The sequence below is a fragment of the Ctenopharyngodon idella genome, chromosome 2 (assembly GCF_019924925.1).
Source record: "Ctenopharyngodon idella isolate HZGC_01 chromosome 2, HZGC01, whole genome shotgun sequence".
Lineage (NCBI taxonomy): Eukaryota > Metazoa > Chordata > Actinopteri > Cypriniformes > Xenocyprididae > Ctenopharyngodon > Ctenopharyngodon idella.
The window spans coordinates 21,536,859-21,550,862 of NC_067221.1; the positions used below are offsets into that span (position 1 = coordinate 21,536,859).

The following is a 14,004-nucleotide window of genomic DNA, read 5'->3' on the forward strand; positions in this document are numbered from 1 at the left end:
AGCGGCGATGCCACTGAAGTTCCGTATGAACCGCCTGTAGAAGTTGGTGAACCCCAGAAACCGCTGTAGTTCCTTTAGTGTGCGTGGTTGAGGCCACTCAAGCACCGCCCTCACCTTGTTGTCGTCCATCGCCACTCCCTCTTGACTGACGACGTATCCCAGGAATGAGGTGGAGGTGCAGTGGAATTCACATTTTTCGGCTTTGGCATACAGTTTGTGTTGAATGAGCCGCTGCAGTACGGACCGGACATGTTGGACGTGTTCCTCGAGGGTCTTGGAGTAGATGAGTATGTCGTCAATGTAGACGATGACCCAACGATTGAGCATGTCCCGGAAGACGTCATTGATAAAAGACTGAAAGACAGAGGGACTGTTGGCCAGCCCGAAGGGCATAACGAGGGTCTCATAGTGACCGGTGGTGGTGGAGAAGGCCGTCTTCCATTCATCCCCCTCTCGGATGCGAATCAAATTGTACGCACACCGGAGATCCAGCTTGGTAAAGTACCTGGCCTGTCTCAACTGCTCCAGGGCTGCGGGGACCAATGGCAAAGGATAGCGGAACTTCACGGTGATATCATTCAGACCTCGATAGTCGATGCAGGGCCGAAGACTGCCGTCCTTTTTCTTAACGAAGAAGAAGCCGGACGCCGCCGGGGAGGTAGAAGGTCGAATAAATCCTTTGGCCAGCTCCTCCTCTATGAATGCTTTCATGGCGGCAGACTCAGGCTGTGACAGGGGAAATATTCTGCCCTTGGGGGGTGTCGTACCAGGTAGGAGATCTATGGCACAGTCACTAGAGCGATGAGGTGGTAGTTCGGTGGACCTGCTTTTGCTAAACGCGACTGCTAGATCAGCATACTCAGCAGGTATGTCGGGCTCAGTGGTGTCGGACTCGTGAACGATGACGGTCTGCACAGGTAAGGGAGTGATCCGTTTCAGACAGCGATTGTGACAGGCGGCGTCCCACTGTACGATCTGACCCTCCTTCCAGGAGATTAGCGGGTTGTGGGTTCTGAGCCACGGGAGACCAAGGATGACTGGGTTGCTGGGTAAGTGGATGACGTAGAATTGGATGAGCTCGTGGTGAAGGGCTCCCACCTGTAGGGTCAATTCGGCAGTGATGTGCGCCACTCTTCCACCACCGACGGGTCTCCCATCTAGCGCCTCCACTGTCAATGGAGAGTTACAGTCTGTTAATGTGATGTTGTGTTCGTTGATGAAAGTATCAGACATGAAGTTGCCCGCAGCACCAGAGTCCAGAAGTGCGTGCGTAGTTATGCGTAGATCATTCAGAGTTTTTTGTATGGGAATTTTGAGGCAGTTAGTGGAATAAGCGGTGGGAGGTGGAGAACTCACCGCTTTTGGGTTAGACGGAGTGGGTCGAATGGGGCAGTTGATCTTGATGTGACCAGCTTGGCTGCAGTAGAGGCACAGATGAAGTTGTCGTCTCCTCTCGCGTTCCTCTGGGCGAAGCGGAGTGAATCCGAGCTGCATGGGTTCCGAGGGAGGCGTGGTCTGAGCGGACAGCTGAACAGGGCGTCGAGAGCGGAGAAGATTGTCAATGTGTATAGCGAGGTCGATGAATTCGTTGAGCGATCTTCCCTCGTCGCGGCATGCGAGCTCGGCTTGCAGTTCTAGAGACAGCCCCTTTCGAAACAGCAGTTTCAGCGTGTCCTCCACCCAGTTTGTCTGTGCGGCGAGGGTTCGGAAATTTAAAGCATAATCCGCGGCCGTGGTTTTCCCTTGACTCAGCGACAGCAGTAGATCCCCAGCGCTCTTGCCTCCCTCAGGATGTTCGAACACTTCCTTGAAGCTTCGTAGGAAGGCCGAGAAGGTGGGAAACACAGAACCATCCTCTCGCCATACCGCCGTGGCCCAATCCAGCGCTCGACCGGTCAACAGGGAGCATACAAAGGAGATTCGACTGGATTCAGTGGGATAGAGAGATGGCTGCTGGTTGACAAAGAGAGAACATTGGAGAAGAAATCCCTTACATTTAGCGGGGTTGCCGTCAAACTTCTCTGGGAGTGCGAGGCGTGGATTCACGGCGGGAGCGGTAGTGAAGGCTTGACTGACGGTGGCCGCAGACGGTGGCGTGGCGGCCTCGGTGGCGTTGAATCGAAGGCCCTGCAGAGTTTTCACCAGCTCCTCGGTAAGGGAAGTCAAACGATTCAATTGATGTTGGTGAACCGTGAGCTGGTTGGCTTGGGCAGACAGCTCGGAGGAAATTTGCATGATCGCTGCTGGATCGCTGTATGGCGAAGTCTTCTGTAATGACGGGTCGGCAGAATGAGGATCCATTTGCAGCTTTATTAAGATAAACACCAAAGCAGACAGGGGCAAAGGCAGAGACATAAACAGGGGCAGGCAATGGTCGAGGCAGGCGGCAGACAAACAGAGTAGAGTCACAGGCGATGGTCGAGGCAGGCGGCAAACAAACACAGTCCAAACAGCAGGCAAGGATCAGGGCAGGCGGCAAACAAACACAGTCCAATAAACAGTCCAACGGCAACAGAAGTACAATCCACAAGAAAACGCTCAGTAGTGATCACCGGGGCAAATCAAGACTTCGCAACGGGTGAGTGTGTGTGTGTGTCTTAAATAGCGTGAGTGTAATGAGGTGCAGGTGTGTGCGCAATCAGTCCCAGGAATGAGGGCCTATGGGAAACGTAGTCCGAATGTAAACCAGTCAATATTCAGGTGACGGCTCCCTCCGGTGGTGCGGAGGAGGAGGCGCGAGAGCCACGTTCGTGACAGCTATTATCAACAATCCAGTCAATCCTGAATTTACTTAAGCTGGACAATGACACCATTTTCTTTAAAAGAGCTGCAGTGCAGCCAAAATTATTTACCTGTTATCACTGTAAAGCTGCTTTGACACAATCTGCATTGTAAAAAGCGCTATATAAATAAAGGTGACTTGACTAGTCAGGTGAAATCACTCCATTCTGATTGGATTATAAGAGCAGACTGATTGCTATAAAAGGGGAAGAAGTGCTTCCAATCATTGTGTTCTTGTGACTCTGTGATTCTTAGCAACGGTTACCTCCAAAGAAAGATGTGCAGCCATCATGACTTTGCATCAAAATTGCCTCACCTGCAAGGAAATTGCTGCAAAGAATATTCCAATTGAAAGAACCATTTAAAGGATCATCAAAAACTTCAAGGAGAGAGGTTAAACTGCAGTGAAGAAGGCTTTCAGGACAACCCAGAGTGTCCAGCAAGCACCAGGACATCTCCTCCCGAGGAGTCCGTTATGGAATTGTGTCATCACCAGTGTAAAGCTTGCTCAATATTGGCAGCAGTTGGGTGTGAGTGCATCTGCACGCACAGTGAGGCAAAGACTTTTGGACAAAGGCCTGGTGTCATGTGTCCCGTGTTGTGCCAACAGCTTTTCATCCAAGGTAGTGGCTCTGCCCCAAAACACTGCCCTGAATAAAGAATGGAATCAAAACGTCCTGCAAGAGCAACTTCTCCCAAAAATCCAGGAGTAATTTGGTGATGATCTGTGCATTTTCCAGCATAATGGAGCACCATGACACAAGGCAAGAGTGATAATGAAGTGGCTCGGAGATCATAACATTAAAATTTTGGATACGTAGTCAGGTAAATCCCAGAATTTTAATCCCATAGAGAACCTGTGGTCAATCCTCAAAATGCGAGTGGACAAACAGAAGTCCACAAGTTCTGATAAACTCCAAGCACTAATAAAGCAAGAATAGACCACCATCACCAGAAGCTGATATCCAGCATGCCAGAGTGAATTGCAGAGGTTATGAAGAAGGGTCAACACTGTCAATACTGACTCCTTGCATATATTGAATATTTTTGTCATTAAAACCCTTTAAAACTTAAGAAATGCTTATCTTTGTTTTCCAGTATACCATAGAAACGTCACTGCCAATACTTTTAGTCATGGCTATAATAAGTGGTGATTAAACCCTTTCATCAAATTACTCTAGGGGGCAATAGAGTTAAAATGTCTGTGCAAGTTGTGGTATTAATCAGATTAATTTGCTTGATAACATATCAACTTTAACTAACCTGCAGGCAAGATTGCTCCACAAAGTTAAGAGAAAAAAAATCTTGACTGTAGAAGAAGACCATTTACACTATAGCCTGGCTTTGGTGTCCCTTGTGGCAGCATTGAGAATCTCTTACTGATAGTAACATTAGATTACCTTGCTTCTGAACTATTGACTTTTTTTGCTTTTTCAGGTTATCCTCTACACGCTCCAGAAGCGTACTTTTCCTACTTCCGGCAGCACAATGTGACAGATGTTGTGCGACTGAACAAGAAAATCTATGAAGGGCGGCGCTTCACAGATGCCGGGTTTGAACATCACGACTTGTTCTTCATAGACGGCACCACACCTAGTGATCTCCTCACAAGACGCTTTCTGCATATCTGTGAGAGCGCAAAGGGTGCCGTGGCTGTCCACTGCAAGGGTGAGACACTTTCTAGAGTCTAGATTTGTGATGGAACAGCATCTTGTTTTTGTTGCATCTGGAGTGAGTGTTTTTTTATATATATATATATATATATATATATATATATATATATATATATATATATATATATATATATATATATATATATATATATATATATATATATATATATATATATATATATACACACACTTTTATTTTATACTAAACCACAAAAATACCATAATATGTTTGTAGAGATGTAGGAAACATGAAAGTCCACATACTTGTTTCTCAGAAAAACAATGGTACAGCCAGTTATTCTACTTTGAAATGTGCGTTCCGTGTTGGAATGCCTGTTTTTGTTTTGGTCTGTGTGATCCCGCCCGTTGCCAATTTACCCAATAGCATTGCGACACCCCTGGTTGCCAATTGGCAAAAAGCACAGTGTATTGTAGCCATGGAAGCCAGGAACAAACTTAGGTCAGAGATTGCAGATTCTACCCAACCTAAAAAGCCTCAGCATCCATCGAAAAAGCTCTGTAACTAGAGGAATATTAAAACATGGATAAATCAACACATCAGTTTACAGTGTGAGGCTCTTCTCCTTCCAGTGTAAATTGCATGTCCTCAATCTGGCAACCAGTGCAAATATTACATACTGCACCTTTAATGGAAAGTAACAACATCACTCAGGAACAAAAGGAGACCGCAGGAGAACTGATAACCAAACCACATAAAGGTCTTTGCACACTGAGTCCAAAAATCTTCGTATGCGTTTTTTCGTATTCGTCATCCTAAAAATTTGTCACGCACAGAAGTTCTTGCACACTGAGTCCGGGGCGTATTTATTAATTTGTCGTGAAAAAATATGCAAAGCATACAAAAAGTCTTCAAACAGTGAGGATGATTTTGTTGTCCTCTCTCTTCTTAAAAAGAAAGAGGAAATATTGGGTCCATCCAATCCTGAGATTGCGTAGAGAGAAAGGAGAGTTCCACCTCCTTATCAAGGAGCTGCGGGATTATCCCGAGCGGTTCAAAGTTTGCTTCAGGATGTCAGTGACTCAGTTTGATGCTTTGCTTTTTTTTTTTTTATTTGCGATACACGCGTAAATTTCGTACGAAAATTTCAGTCTCAGTGTGCAAAGACCTTTGCCCGGTTGCATAAAGCACCTTAAGTTTTTCCCTTAAGTATGACACTTAAAGCGTGATTTCCCCTTAACTAAGGGAATGACTTAAGGGTGTTGCATATAATCTCTTAAACTGTTCTCTTAAGTAAGGGAAACCGTTAAGTGTTTCACGACAGCATCCCAGGTTTTGCCGTTATAAAATTCTACTGTTGCCATGGACACGTTATTTGTTAATACATATCGTGGTAATTTTTCACAGAACACAACATAAGATGGATAAGGAAAACAAAAAAGAAAACCAAATATGAAAGAGAAAGACCAGACGAGAAACTCAAATTGATAGTTTACTCAAAATTGAGATTTCTGCCGTCATTCACTCACCCTCATGTCGTTCCAAACCCATAAGACTTTCATTCATATTTGGATAACAAATAAAAATATTTTTAATATTCTCTCATCATTTATGTTCATTTATTGAAAGACATCCATATGATTACGGCTGTGTCGGAAGCTCAAACGTGCGCGCAAGATCCAATGAGGTTTGTTTTTGCGTGTGATGCACGCACGTTTGCGTTTCCGTTGACCATATAACATATGTGCTACATATGTGATTTCATCAATGTTTGTGAATAAACGGATAAAGTAGGCCTACAATTGTTTATCATATAAAGCAGTCGATTGTGTCTCGTTAGAAGACTTGGATTGAACCTGCTCACTCCGTAACACTTAAGGTGAAGTTTTCCGAACCTTATGTTATACTTAGGAAAATGACGGTTAAGGGGCTTTATGCAACACTTACGGTTTTTTAAGGGATTACTTAAGTGAAAAACATATACTTAAGGGAAATTCTTAGGGTTTACTACATTTCACCTAAAGAAACCCTTAAGTAACACTTAAACTTAAGGGTGTTGCAGAAAATAACCGTTAAGGGAAACATAAGGGCGATCTTAAGGGAAAATTACACTTATAGGTGTTTTATGCAACCGGGCACTTATCACTGATGAGAACAGATAAATATCTGATCCAAACTGGGGAATATAAATACACAAGACAATGAGGGGTAAAACAAGTATAATGAGGCAAAGGGGTGTTTTTTTCACTACTGCTCTTGACTACGCCACTCCAATTTTATTTGTGTAGGAAATCCCAGATCACCTGAGGCAGCTATAAAAGCCTGACTCACTGTGGGCTGCGGGGACTGTTTCTACCACACCCTTTGCAAGCAGAACCTGTACTTCGGCTCTGAGGACATGAGACCAAAGTATAAGTCACACCCCTGAAGCTGGGGGGTCTGCAAGCGAATGGCAAAATGAACCCCATTTTATTGTCTCTAAAACCCATTTTGACAGGCCGGAGATGGCTTTGACAGAAAAGCCTGGCTCTGGGTGGCGAGGGGTTGGAGAACTGTAGATGGCAGCCCGCTTCACTGCAGCGGGGGGCTGACACTTGCAGCAGCATGAAGTGGAGGAGGAATGCTCTTATTGTGAAGGTGTTTGATTTTTATTTGATTCGCTGTAACAGCTGAAAGGAGTCTGGGCGCCCAAAGTATTGGTGGGGGGGGGGATTATGGGTGGCAGTACTGGCAGCAAAAACTATGCCTCCCATGCCCAGAACTAAACAGGGGGTTGGGAGGTGAATACATGTCCGTTTTGGTGGCGGTCCGGCCTCTGCTCAGGGATCAGCTCTAGCTTAGGGCGGTGTCCCTGGCACCTGGGAAACTGGTAGCGCTTTACTGGACCGAAGCACTGCTTCACCTCAGGTTCCGTCTTTTGCTGGTACACTGCTGAGTCGACAATGACTTAGGCAGACTTAAAGCAGCAGAGGCGCTCGGTCGCTTCGGCAGAAAGTGGCGTGTCACTTGTTTCTTGTTGACCATACATGCCAGTTACAGACTTTCTGCTTTGTGATTTACCCACCTTGTCTAATCCTGTCCTGTCGTGTGTCTAGCGTGAGATCTGCCCAGTTATACTGCTGCCTGCCAGACTGCTTCTCTGTGTTGCTGAGTCTGTTTGCTGGAGTTTGCGTTTGTCTATCCCTGAGTGTGTACTGTTCTCTGAGCACCTGTGTCCTGAACTCCACCTGGTTGCTGTCAAGCCATTTTGAGTTTCTGTTTCCAGTTCTGTGTCCACCAAGACGCCTGGTGACCGGCAGACTGCCTTGTTTAATGTTTACTGCTGTTCAATATATCTCAGTAACCTCAGTAAGCCTTCACTTTTGGGTCCCTTTTCCCCAAAATACCTTTTGTTGCTTTTGGCTGATTACAAAAGCCAATAGAGAAGTAAAACAGCCAAGTACAACAGCCACTTCTTAAAACAAGAAAACTAAATATAATTCTCTACAAAGGACCCTTACGAAAAAGAAGTTTATTCAAGTGTGCTATTAGTATACTTCTTTTAAACTAAAAATAAGTATACTTTGTCTACTTTTTATATACTTCTCAGAAATATACTTTATGTACTACAAAAATGCAATTTTCTCAGCTTTTTGTTTAAAATGTTTCCTTTTTTTAAAATGAAACTTACCTATATTTAAATGTTGATAAAAAAAAAGTATTCATGAAGCTAGAATAAAATGTTTTTAAAATGGAAAGAGTTAAAGTATAGTTTAAGGTATTTCAAGTATATAAAATAATACCTAAATAGGAACATAGTTGTATACTTAAAGTGCAAAAATAATATATAAAAAGTAAACTATAAGTGTAATGTCATGTTCACTTAAAGAAAACTTACAAGTATACTTGCACTAAACTAGTAGTTTACTGAGAGTATATTTCAAAGTGTACTTTCATATACTAAAAATGTACTACTAGTATTAACTTATAAGTAACTAGTATACTAAGTTCACTTCTAGTACAGATGCAGTACAAATGAGAAACGTAGCTGTGAACTAGTTGTGTACTTAAAGTTTACTACTGTTACATTTATAGTACACTTAAATGTATACTTCATTTGGGCCAATTTAGTCCCAAGCGGTATTAAAATAATACACTTACAAGTAAATAAATGTCATTGTCACTATAAAGCTGCTGGCTTTTGGCCAACACTACGTAGGCCAGAACAAATATGTTCATTTTTATCATTATAATCATCAAAATGATTAAAAAACATTATGACTGTGAGCACTAAAAACATTCTGCTCATAAAGCCATTTAAAAAAAGACCTATCAGAACTTGTTCTTCCAGTGCCCAACCACCACCTGCACGCCAAACAATTCAGGCACTGAAACTATTCTACTCATAGGAAGTGGCATATATAAAAGGCAAATCGCACCTTCTGCGGATACCCACAACAGCTCCCCCTATTGACTTGACTACTCAAGGCACAGGTGGGACTGATTAATAAACTAATAAGCACAGGAAAAAAAAGAACCAAAACGCAATATGAAGCACAGCTCACACAGAAGTCACTAAGCAGCTTTTTGTTGGTCAGGGTGATAAATTTACATGACCAGTTTGAAAATGAGCTGAATCTGTTTTTTCCCCTCACGTGTTACGAAAACAACAAATGAATTCATGCCAAAATACTGAGTTGAATTGGATGGATAGTCTTTGATGAGAAGTGTTTTCTCAAATAGATAGATTTATTATTGTTTTGTTTTCTCCACTAAATTATTTTCCCACTGTCTCTGCACAGCTGGCCTTGGCAGGACAGGCACACTGATAGGCTGCTACTTGATGAAGCATTATCGGTTTACAGCACCTGAGGCCATTGCCTGGATACGAATCTGCAGGCCAGGCTCCATCATTGGACCACAGCAGCACTTTCTCGAACAGTAAGTCTATACAGTCAGTAAGTCTATACAGTCAGTAAGTCAAAGAGTCTATAGACAAATTGAGGCACATAGGGACATAAAACACTTTAGAGGTCCTGTTCAGAAGTGCTTTCTCTGTTTCAAGGAAGCAGCATAGTATGTGGGTGCAAGGTGATCTCCATCACTCAAAGCTAAAGCAGCAGCAGCTGAGGCAAAGCCGACAGCAGGAGAGAAACATGTCCCATCTCATCTCCAGCGTGGACGACATGTCCATTAACAGCACCAATCTGAAGCCAGCAAGTGTGGATGAGGTACTGTAGGAACTGAATCCACCAATCACATCTGAGTGCACAATTCAGTAAAATTGTTGCTGACTCTGTGTTTTGTTATACTACAGAATGAGTTCAGAGAAGAGGACATGATTCCAACGCAAGGAGACAAACTACTAGCCTTAAAGGGCCAACGCCACCCTAGATATACCACCACAGTGCTTAGGTAGACCTTCAATTATACTAAATAAAGGCAATGAGTGTTCTTTCTGCCAGTGAAATCACTTTGGGGTCTAAGCTTCCTTCCTTCCATGGGGACATTTTTGGAGAACATTTCTACATAAATGATTACCTTTTAATAAACTGCTCTGATATTTGTCATTTTTTTGGCAGTGGGATAACCCCGGCTCCGGGCACCATTTCACCTCCCAAGTCTTCCAAAGCTCCTCTCTTCCTCTCCTCCTCTACTGCACCACAGAGACTGACACGAAGCCCTTCTTCCTCCGCTGACAATTTAAAAAGGTACATTGATTTGACTGCACAGCCGGGTGTTTTTCTTTTCTTTTCATTATAGATATCGTTAACCCCCCTTTATGTCCTGAATAGCTTCAGTCCCCGTTTAGCCCATTCCCTCAACAACCTCTATAATGACAACAACTTCAGTGATGATGACAACAGCACACCTCCTTCCTCCTTCGTGCCCTCCCCATCTCCTGCCCTAACCCAGTGTCCCCCTGCACCTCCATCCAGCTTCAGCTTTGGGTACACCTCTGCTGACCCCCGACTTCCTCCCTCCCATGTAAACTTCAATCAAGAGGCCAATGCTAACCTCAACAGCCTCACTGCAGCAAGCACTGTTAGCGCTAGTCGTACAGTCAGGCCTATGAACAGAACTGGCTATAGTCTGTTCTCCGGTGGTCGGCCAAGCCCCCGGAGAGGTCCGTTCCGCACTGGACTAAGCGGGTTTCCAGGACGCTACCTCAGCAGATCCATTCCAGTGAGTGACCGTCTGACAGACTGTGGCCGCCTTCGTCGTCTCTGTGGCCTTTGATTTTCACTCGCTACTTCTGCTAATTTTCCTTCTGCTACTAATTTTCCTTCACTTTAGGTTTTTCCTCATTTTTCTCAAGCCTTACTTCTGCACTACAGTATAATTGTTATCTTTATGTGAGATTTTTATAATCAATGTGATTTTATAATTTAAAGGAAGGGTTAATCTAAAAGTTTGGTAATCAGTTGAGCCCCATTTACACCACCAGTGACTTGTCTTTGTATTCCAAGATGTTCGTTGACATTCCTAGTGCTGTCGCTCTACTGTTATTGGTAGACCAAGTGTCTGGACATATCTTTAAAAAATGCAATTACAAATGGTATATATTGATGGAAAAACTAAGATATCATTCTAATTTGACTAGGAATTATTTTTTGTTGTTGCTGAAGAAGTCAAATTCTGCTGTTAGAGTTGTTATATAAACTACAGCAGTGCAAGTGCATTAAATCATTAACCATATGAAGGATCTATCAAAATACAATTTAAATTTGCTCATTCTGCCCAAAAATTCCTAAACGTCATTCATCAATAATCAGTTGTTTTCTTGTCCCTAATAATTAACATTATGCAGCAGAAATGTCTCAGGTTACGCATGTAACCATGGTTCCCTGACAACAGGGAATGAGACATTGCGTCCTAGAACGCTAATAGGGAACGCCTCCGCGGGAACTGGTGTCTGAACGCTATCAAATCACGGCAATCGTATTGGCCGGCGACAGCCTATGACGTCACTACTAGTGTGACCCGTATGCACATAAGGGGTGCCTAGAGAACAAGTCGACCACTTAGCGTCTGAAGGGACGGTTCAGCAGGCGGCCCCGAGGCATGGCAGGGAGACGCAATGTCTCGTTCCCTGTTCTCAGGGAACCATGGTTACATGCGTAACCTGAGACGTTCCCTTTCGAAAGGGAACTTGCATTGTGTCCTAGAATGCTAATGGGGAACGAAATACCCACGCCACCATGCTGAGGGGAGTGCATGCCAAAGAATGGCTGACAAAAAAAACAGATGGACAATTTCAACAGAAATGTCAAAATCACTCCTCCTATGGGTCTAATAGGCTGTCAGTGACAGCATTCCCTACGGCCAACGCCCAAGCTACAAGCCTCAAAGAGGCCCCTAGAAACATCCAGAGGCCTACCAAGGCCGTTTAAGGGCTTGGAACCAACAACTTCAAACAGAAGGGGTTCCTTTAAGGAGAGCCAAAAGGAGCCCTGGCCAGTCACTTCTCAGGGGAGAATAGTCTACCTCTAACGCCACCAGGGAGGCTGACCTGGTCCTAACTTAGTGACCTAGTCTGATCTACCAAGGGAGTTCTCACTAAAAGAATCTCTTAAACCTTAAGGACCAACTTAGGGAGCAAGGTCCTCTATATGACGACCCACACAAGAGAAGGGAATACTTACAGCCTAAAATACTGATCTACCAGGGAGGTCTCACAAAACTTTCCGAGCAGAACTCAGGAGCGCTGTACTCTGAGGAACGACCCTCAATGCGAGGGGAGTACAATCTAGACTCAACTGTAAGGAACCCCCAATCGGCCCAAAAACGGAATCCGACAGCCTGGGCGAAGGTTAACGCGTGTATGTCTTTTCAGCGCCCCTGTGAAGTTCATTTAATTTCACTCGTTTAATCTGACTCCAATTTCAAATGATTATTAGTCTTAGGTTGTGTTTCCAATTAGAAATTAATCATTGGTTATGTATTAATTTAGATATTTGGTTTTTCTGGGTATCCCATACTTTCAATTATTCGTTCATTACGGACCCATAGCACTTAGAAAAGTCACTTCGGCCGATTGAGTGCCCTTCACGATCACAAACTCGCTAGTTCTGATTCTTAGTCAGAGGGTGCAGAGTTTACTAATGCATTTGAGTCGAACCGCCACATGCTTGTTCATACAAAAACACAGTTTTCTTAGTCACGATACTGCAACTTGCTAAGCCAGTTAGATAAAAATCAAAAAGTCCCATGATGTGCTTACATGCTCCTTTCATGGGCCTTTAGTTTGAATCTATCCTGATGCAGATTTGCGGAAATATGGACTCCAATAATCTACTGGTCATAATGATTTCAGAAGAATCCAGAGTAAATCAAATATAACATTTTATTTGTCAAGTAAAAATGTATCATGCCAATTACATAGTTGGACAATTAGAAGCCAATTCGGAAATAATGAATGCATAACATCAATTGAAATGCACATGCACACAGTGGTGGATTAGTGTTTTAAGACACTTGCCCATCAGTGCGTGGGGGTCTCTGGCTACAGAAGATCCCACATGACTACTTTGCACTTTACCTTATATACTCAGACGAGAACAAAAGGATTGTAAATATTTACTACACCAACACCTGTTTTGGGGGGAGAGGAGTGGGTTTTCACAAAAGGCACCACCCAAAAAGAGGACAGAATTCTCCTTAGTTTTCAATCAAGCGTTGTCCTATGCTATTTCTTTGAGATCTTCTCTCCAGATGAGTTTTATTGCTTTATTGCAGGGCGCTTGATCTCAGTTTTTGTCTAGCAGGAAAATCAAGTCTTACAGTCCTCCCCTGGCCCCTTGGGGCAAATTCAAATCAGTCCTGAGGGGCCACTTTTGGACATTTCCTGCTTCCATATATTGGGTGTTGTTTTCAGAGTGTTCATAGGCTGGCACCTAGCAGCACCAGTCGATGGGTGCAGGAGTCAAATCGTCACCTGAAATAACAACATTAAGGCAGGTTGAACATTAAGATAGAAGTACTATAGAATGCATCTCTGTGACACACAGTCCCTTTTGGTGTGTACTATGCTGACTGGATGCTGTAGCAACTGGACATGACGTCTGTGATCCTTTTGGTCAGGTTTGCTTTCACCTGCACTTGGCTGTGGTGGTATTCTGTCTGTCGAATGACTGGTTGTACCAAGTCTGTTGTGTTGGTCAGCATGAGCAGAACGTGTCAGCAAAGTCTCATTACACTTTACGGAAACATTTGTGTCCGCCCCAGGTTTAATTGATCCTGTGAGAAGTCCTCAGTTACCTTCAAGTAGAAGGTTTGATTTGCCGGGCAGGTCAAATCTCCATGGGTGAACGATTCATTTCGCTGATGATGCTCCATTGCGTGCAGGACACCTGAATTACTTCTGACCGCTCAATACTTGAACACTGATGAATTTGGTGTTATTATAAGATGAGAAAAAGGGTTGTTGGAAAAACACAATAACACAAAATAACACATGATGAACAGGTCAAGAGTGCGAGTGGTAAACAAGGTCTCCTTTTCAGAGTCCTACCTTTAGTGAGCAGGTCTCATTCTAATCACCAGACTCTTCACTATCACTGTGATATGACAGTGGAATTTAGACTTGGTCTGGCTGAGTTAAAAGAATAA

At 43.7% G+C, this 14,004-nt stretch overlaps 1 protein-coding gene across 1 annotated transcript in view; it reads left to right on the forward strand.

Annotated features, from left to right (window-relative positions):
• Positions 1-14,004, forward strand: part of cdc14aa (cell division cycle 14Aa) — a 64,827-nt gene that overhangs the window by 28,710 nt on the left and 22,113 nt on the right. The window contains exons 9-14 of the mRNA XM_051866793.1: positions 4,219-4,449; positions 9,195-9,333; positions 9,458-9,623; positions 9,710-9,807; positions 9,975-10,103; positions 10,188-10,578. Of these exons, the coding sequence (XP_051722753.1) occupies positions 4,219-4,449; positions 9,195-9,333; positions 9,458-9,623; positions 9,710-9,807; positions 9,975-10,103; positions 10,188-10,578 (1,154 nt within the window). The remainder of the gene's footprint in view (positions 1-4,218; positions 4,450-9,194; positions 9,334-9,457; positions 9,624-9,709; positions 9,808-9,974; positions 10,104-10,187; positions 10,579-14,004) is intronic.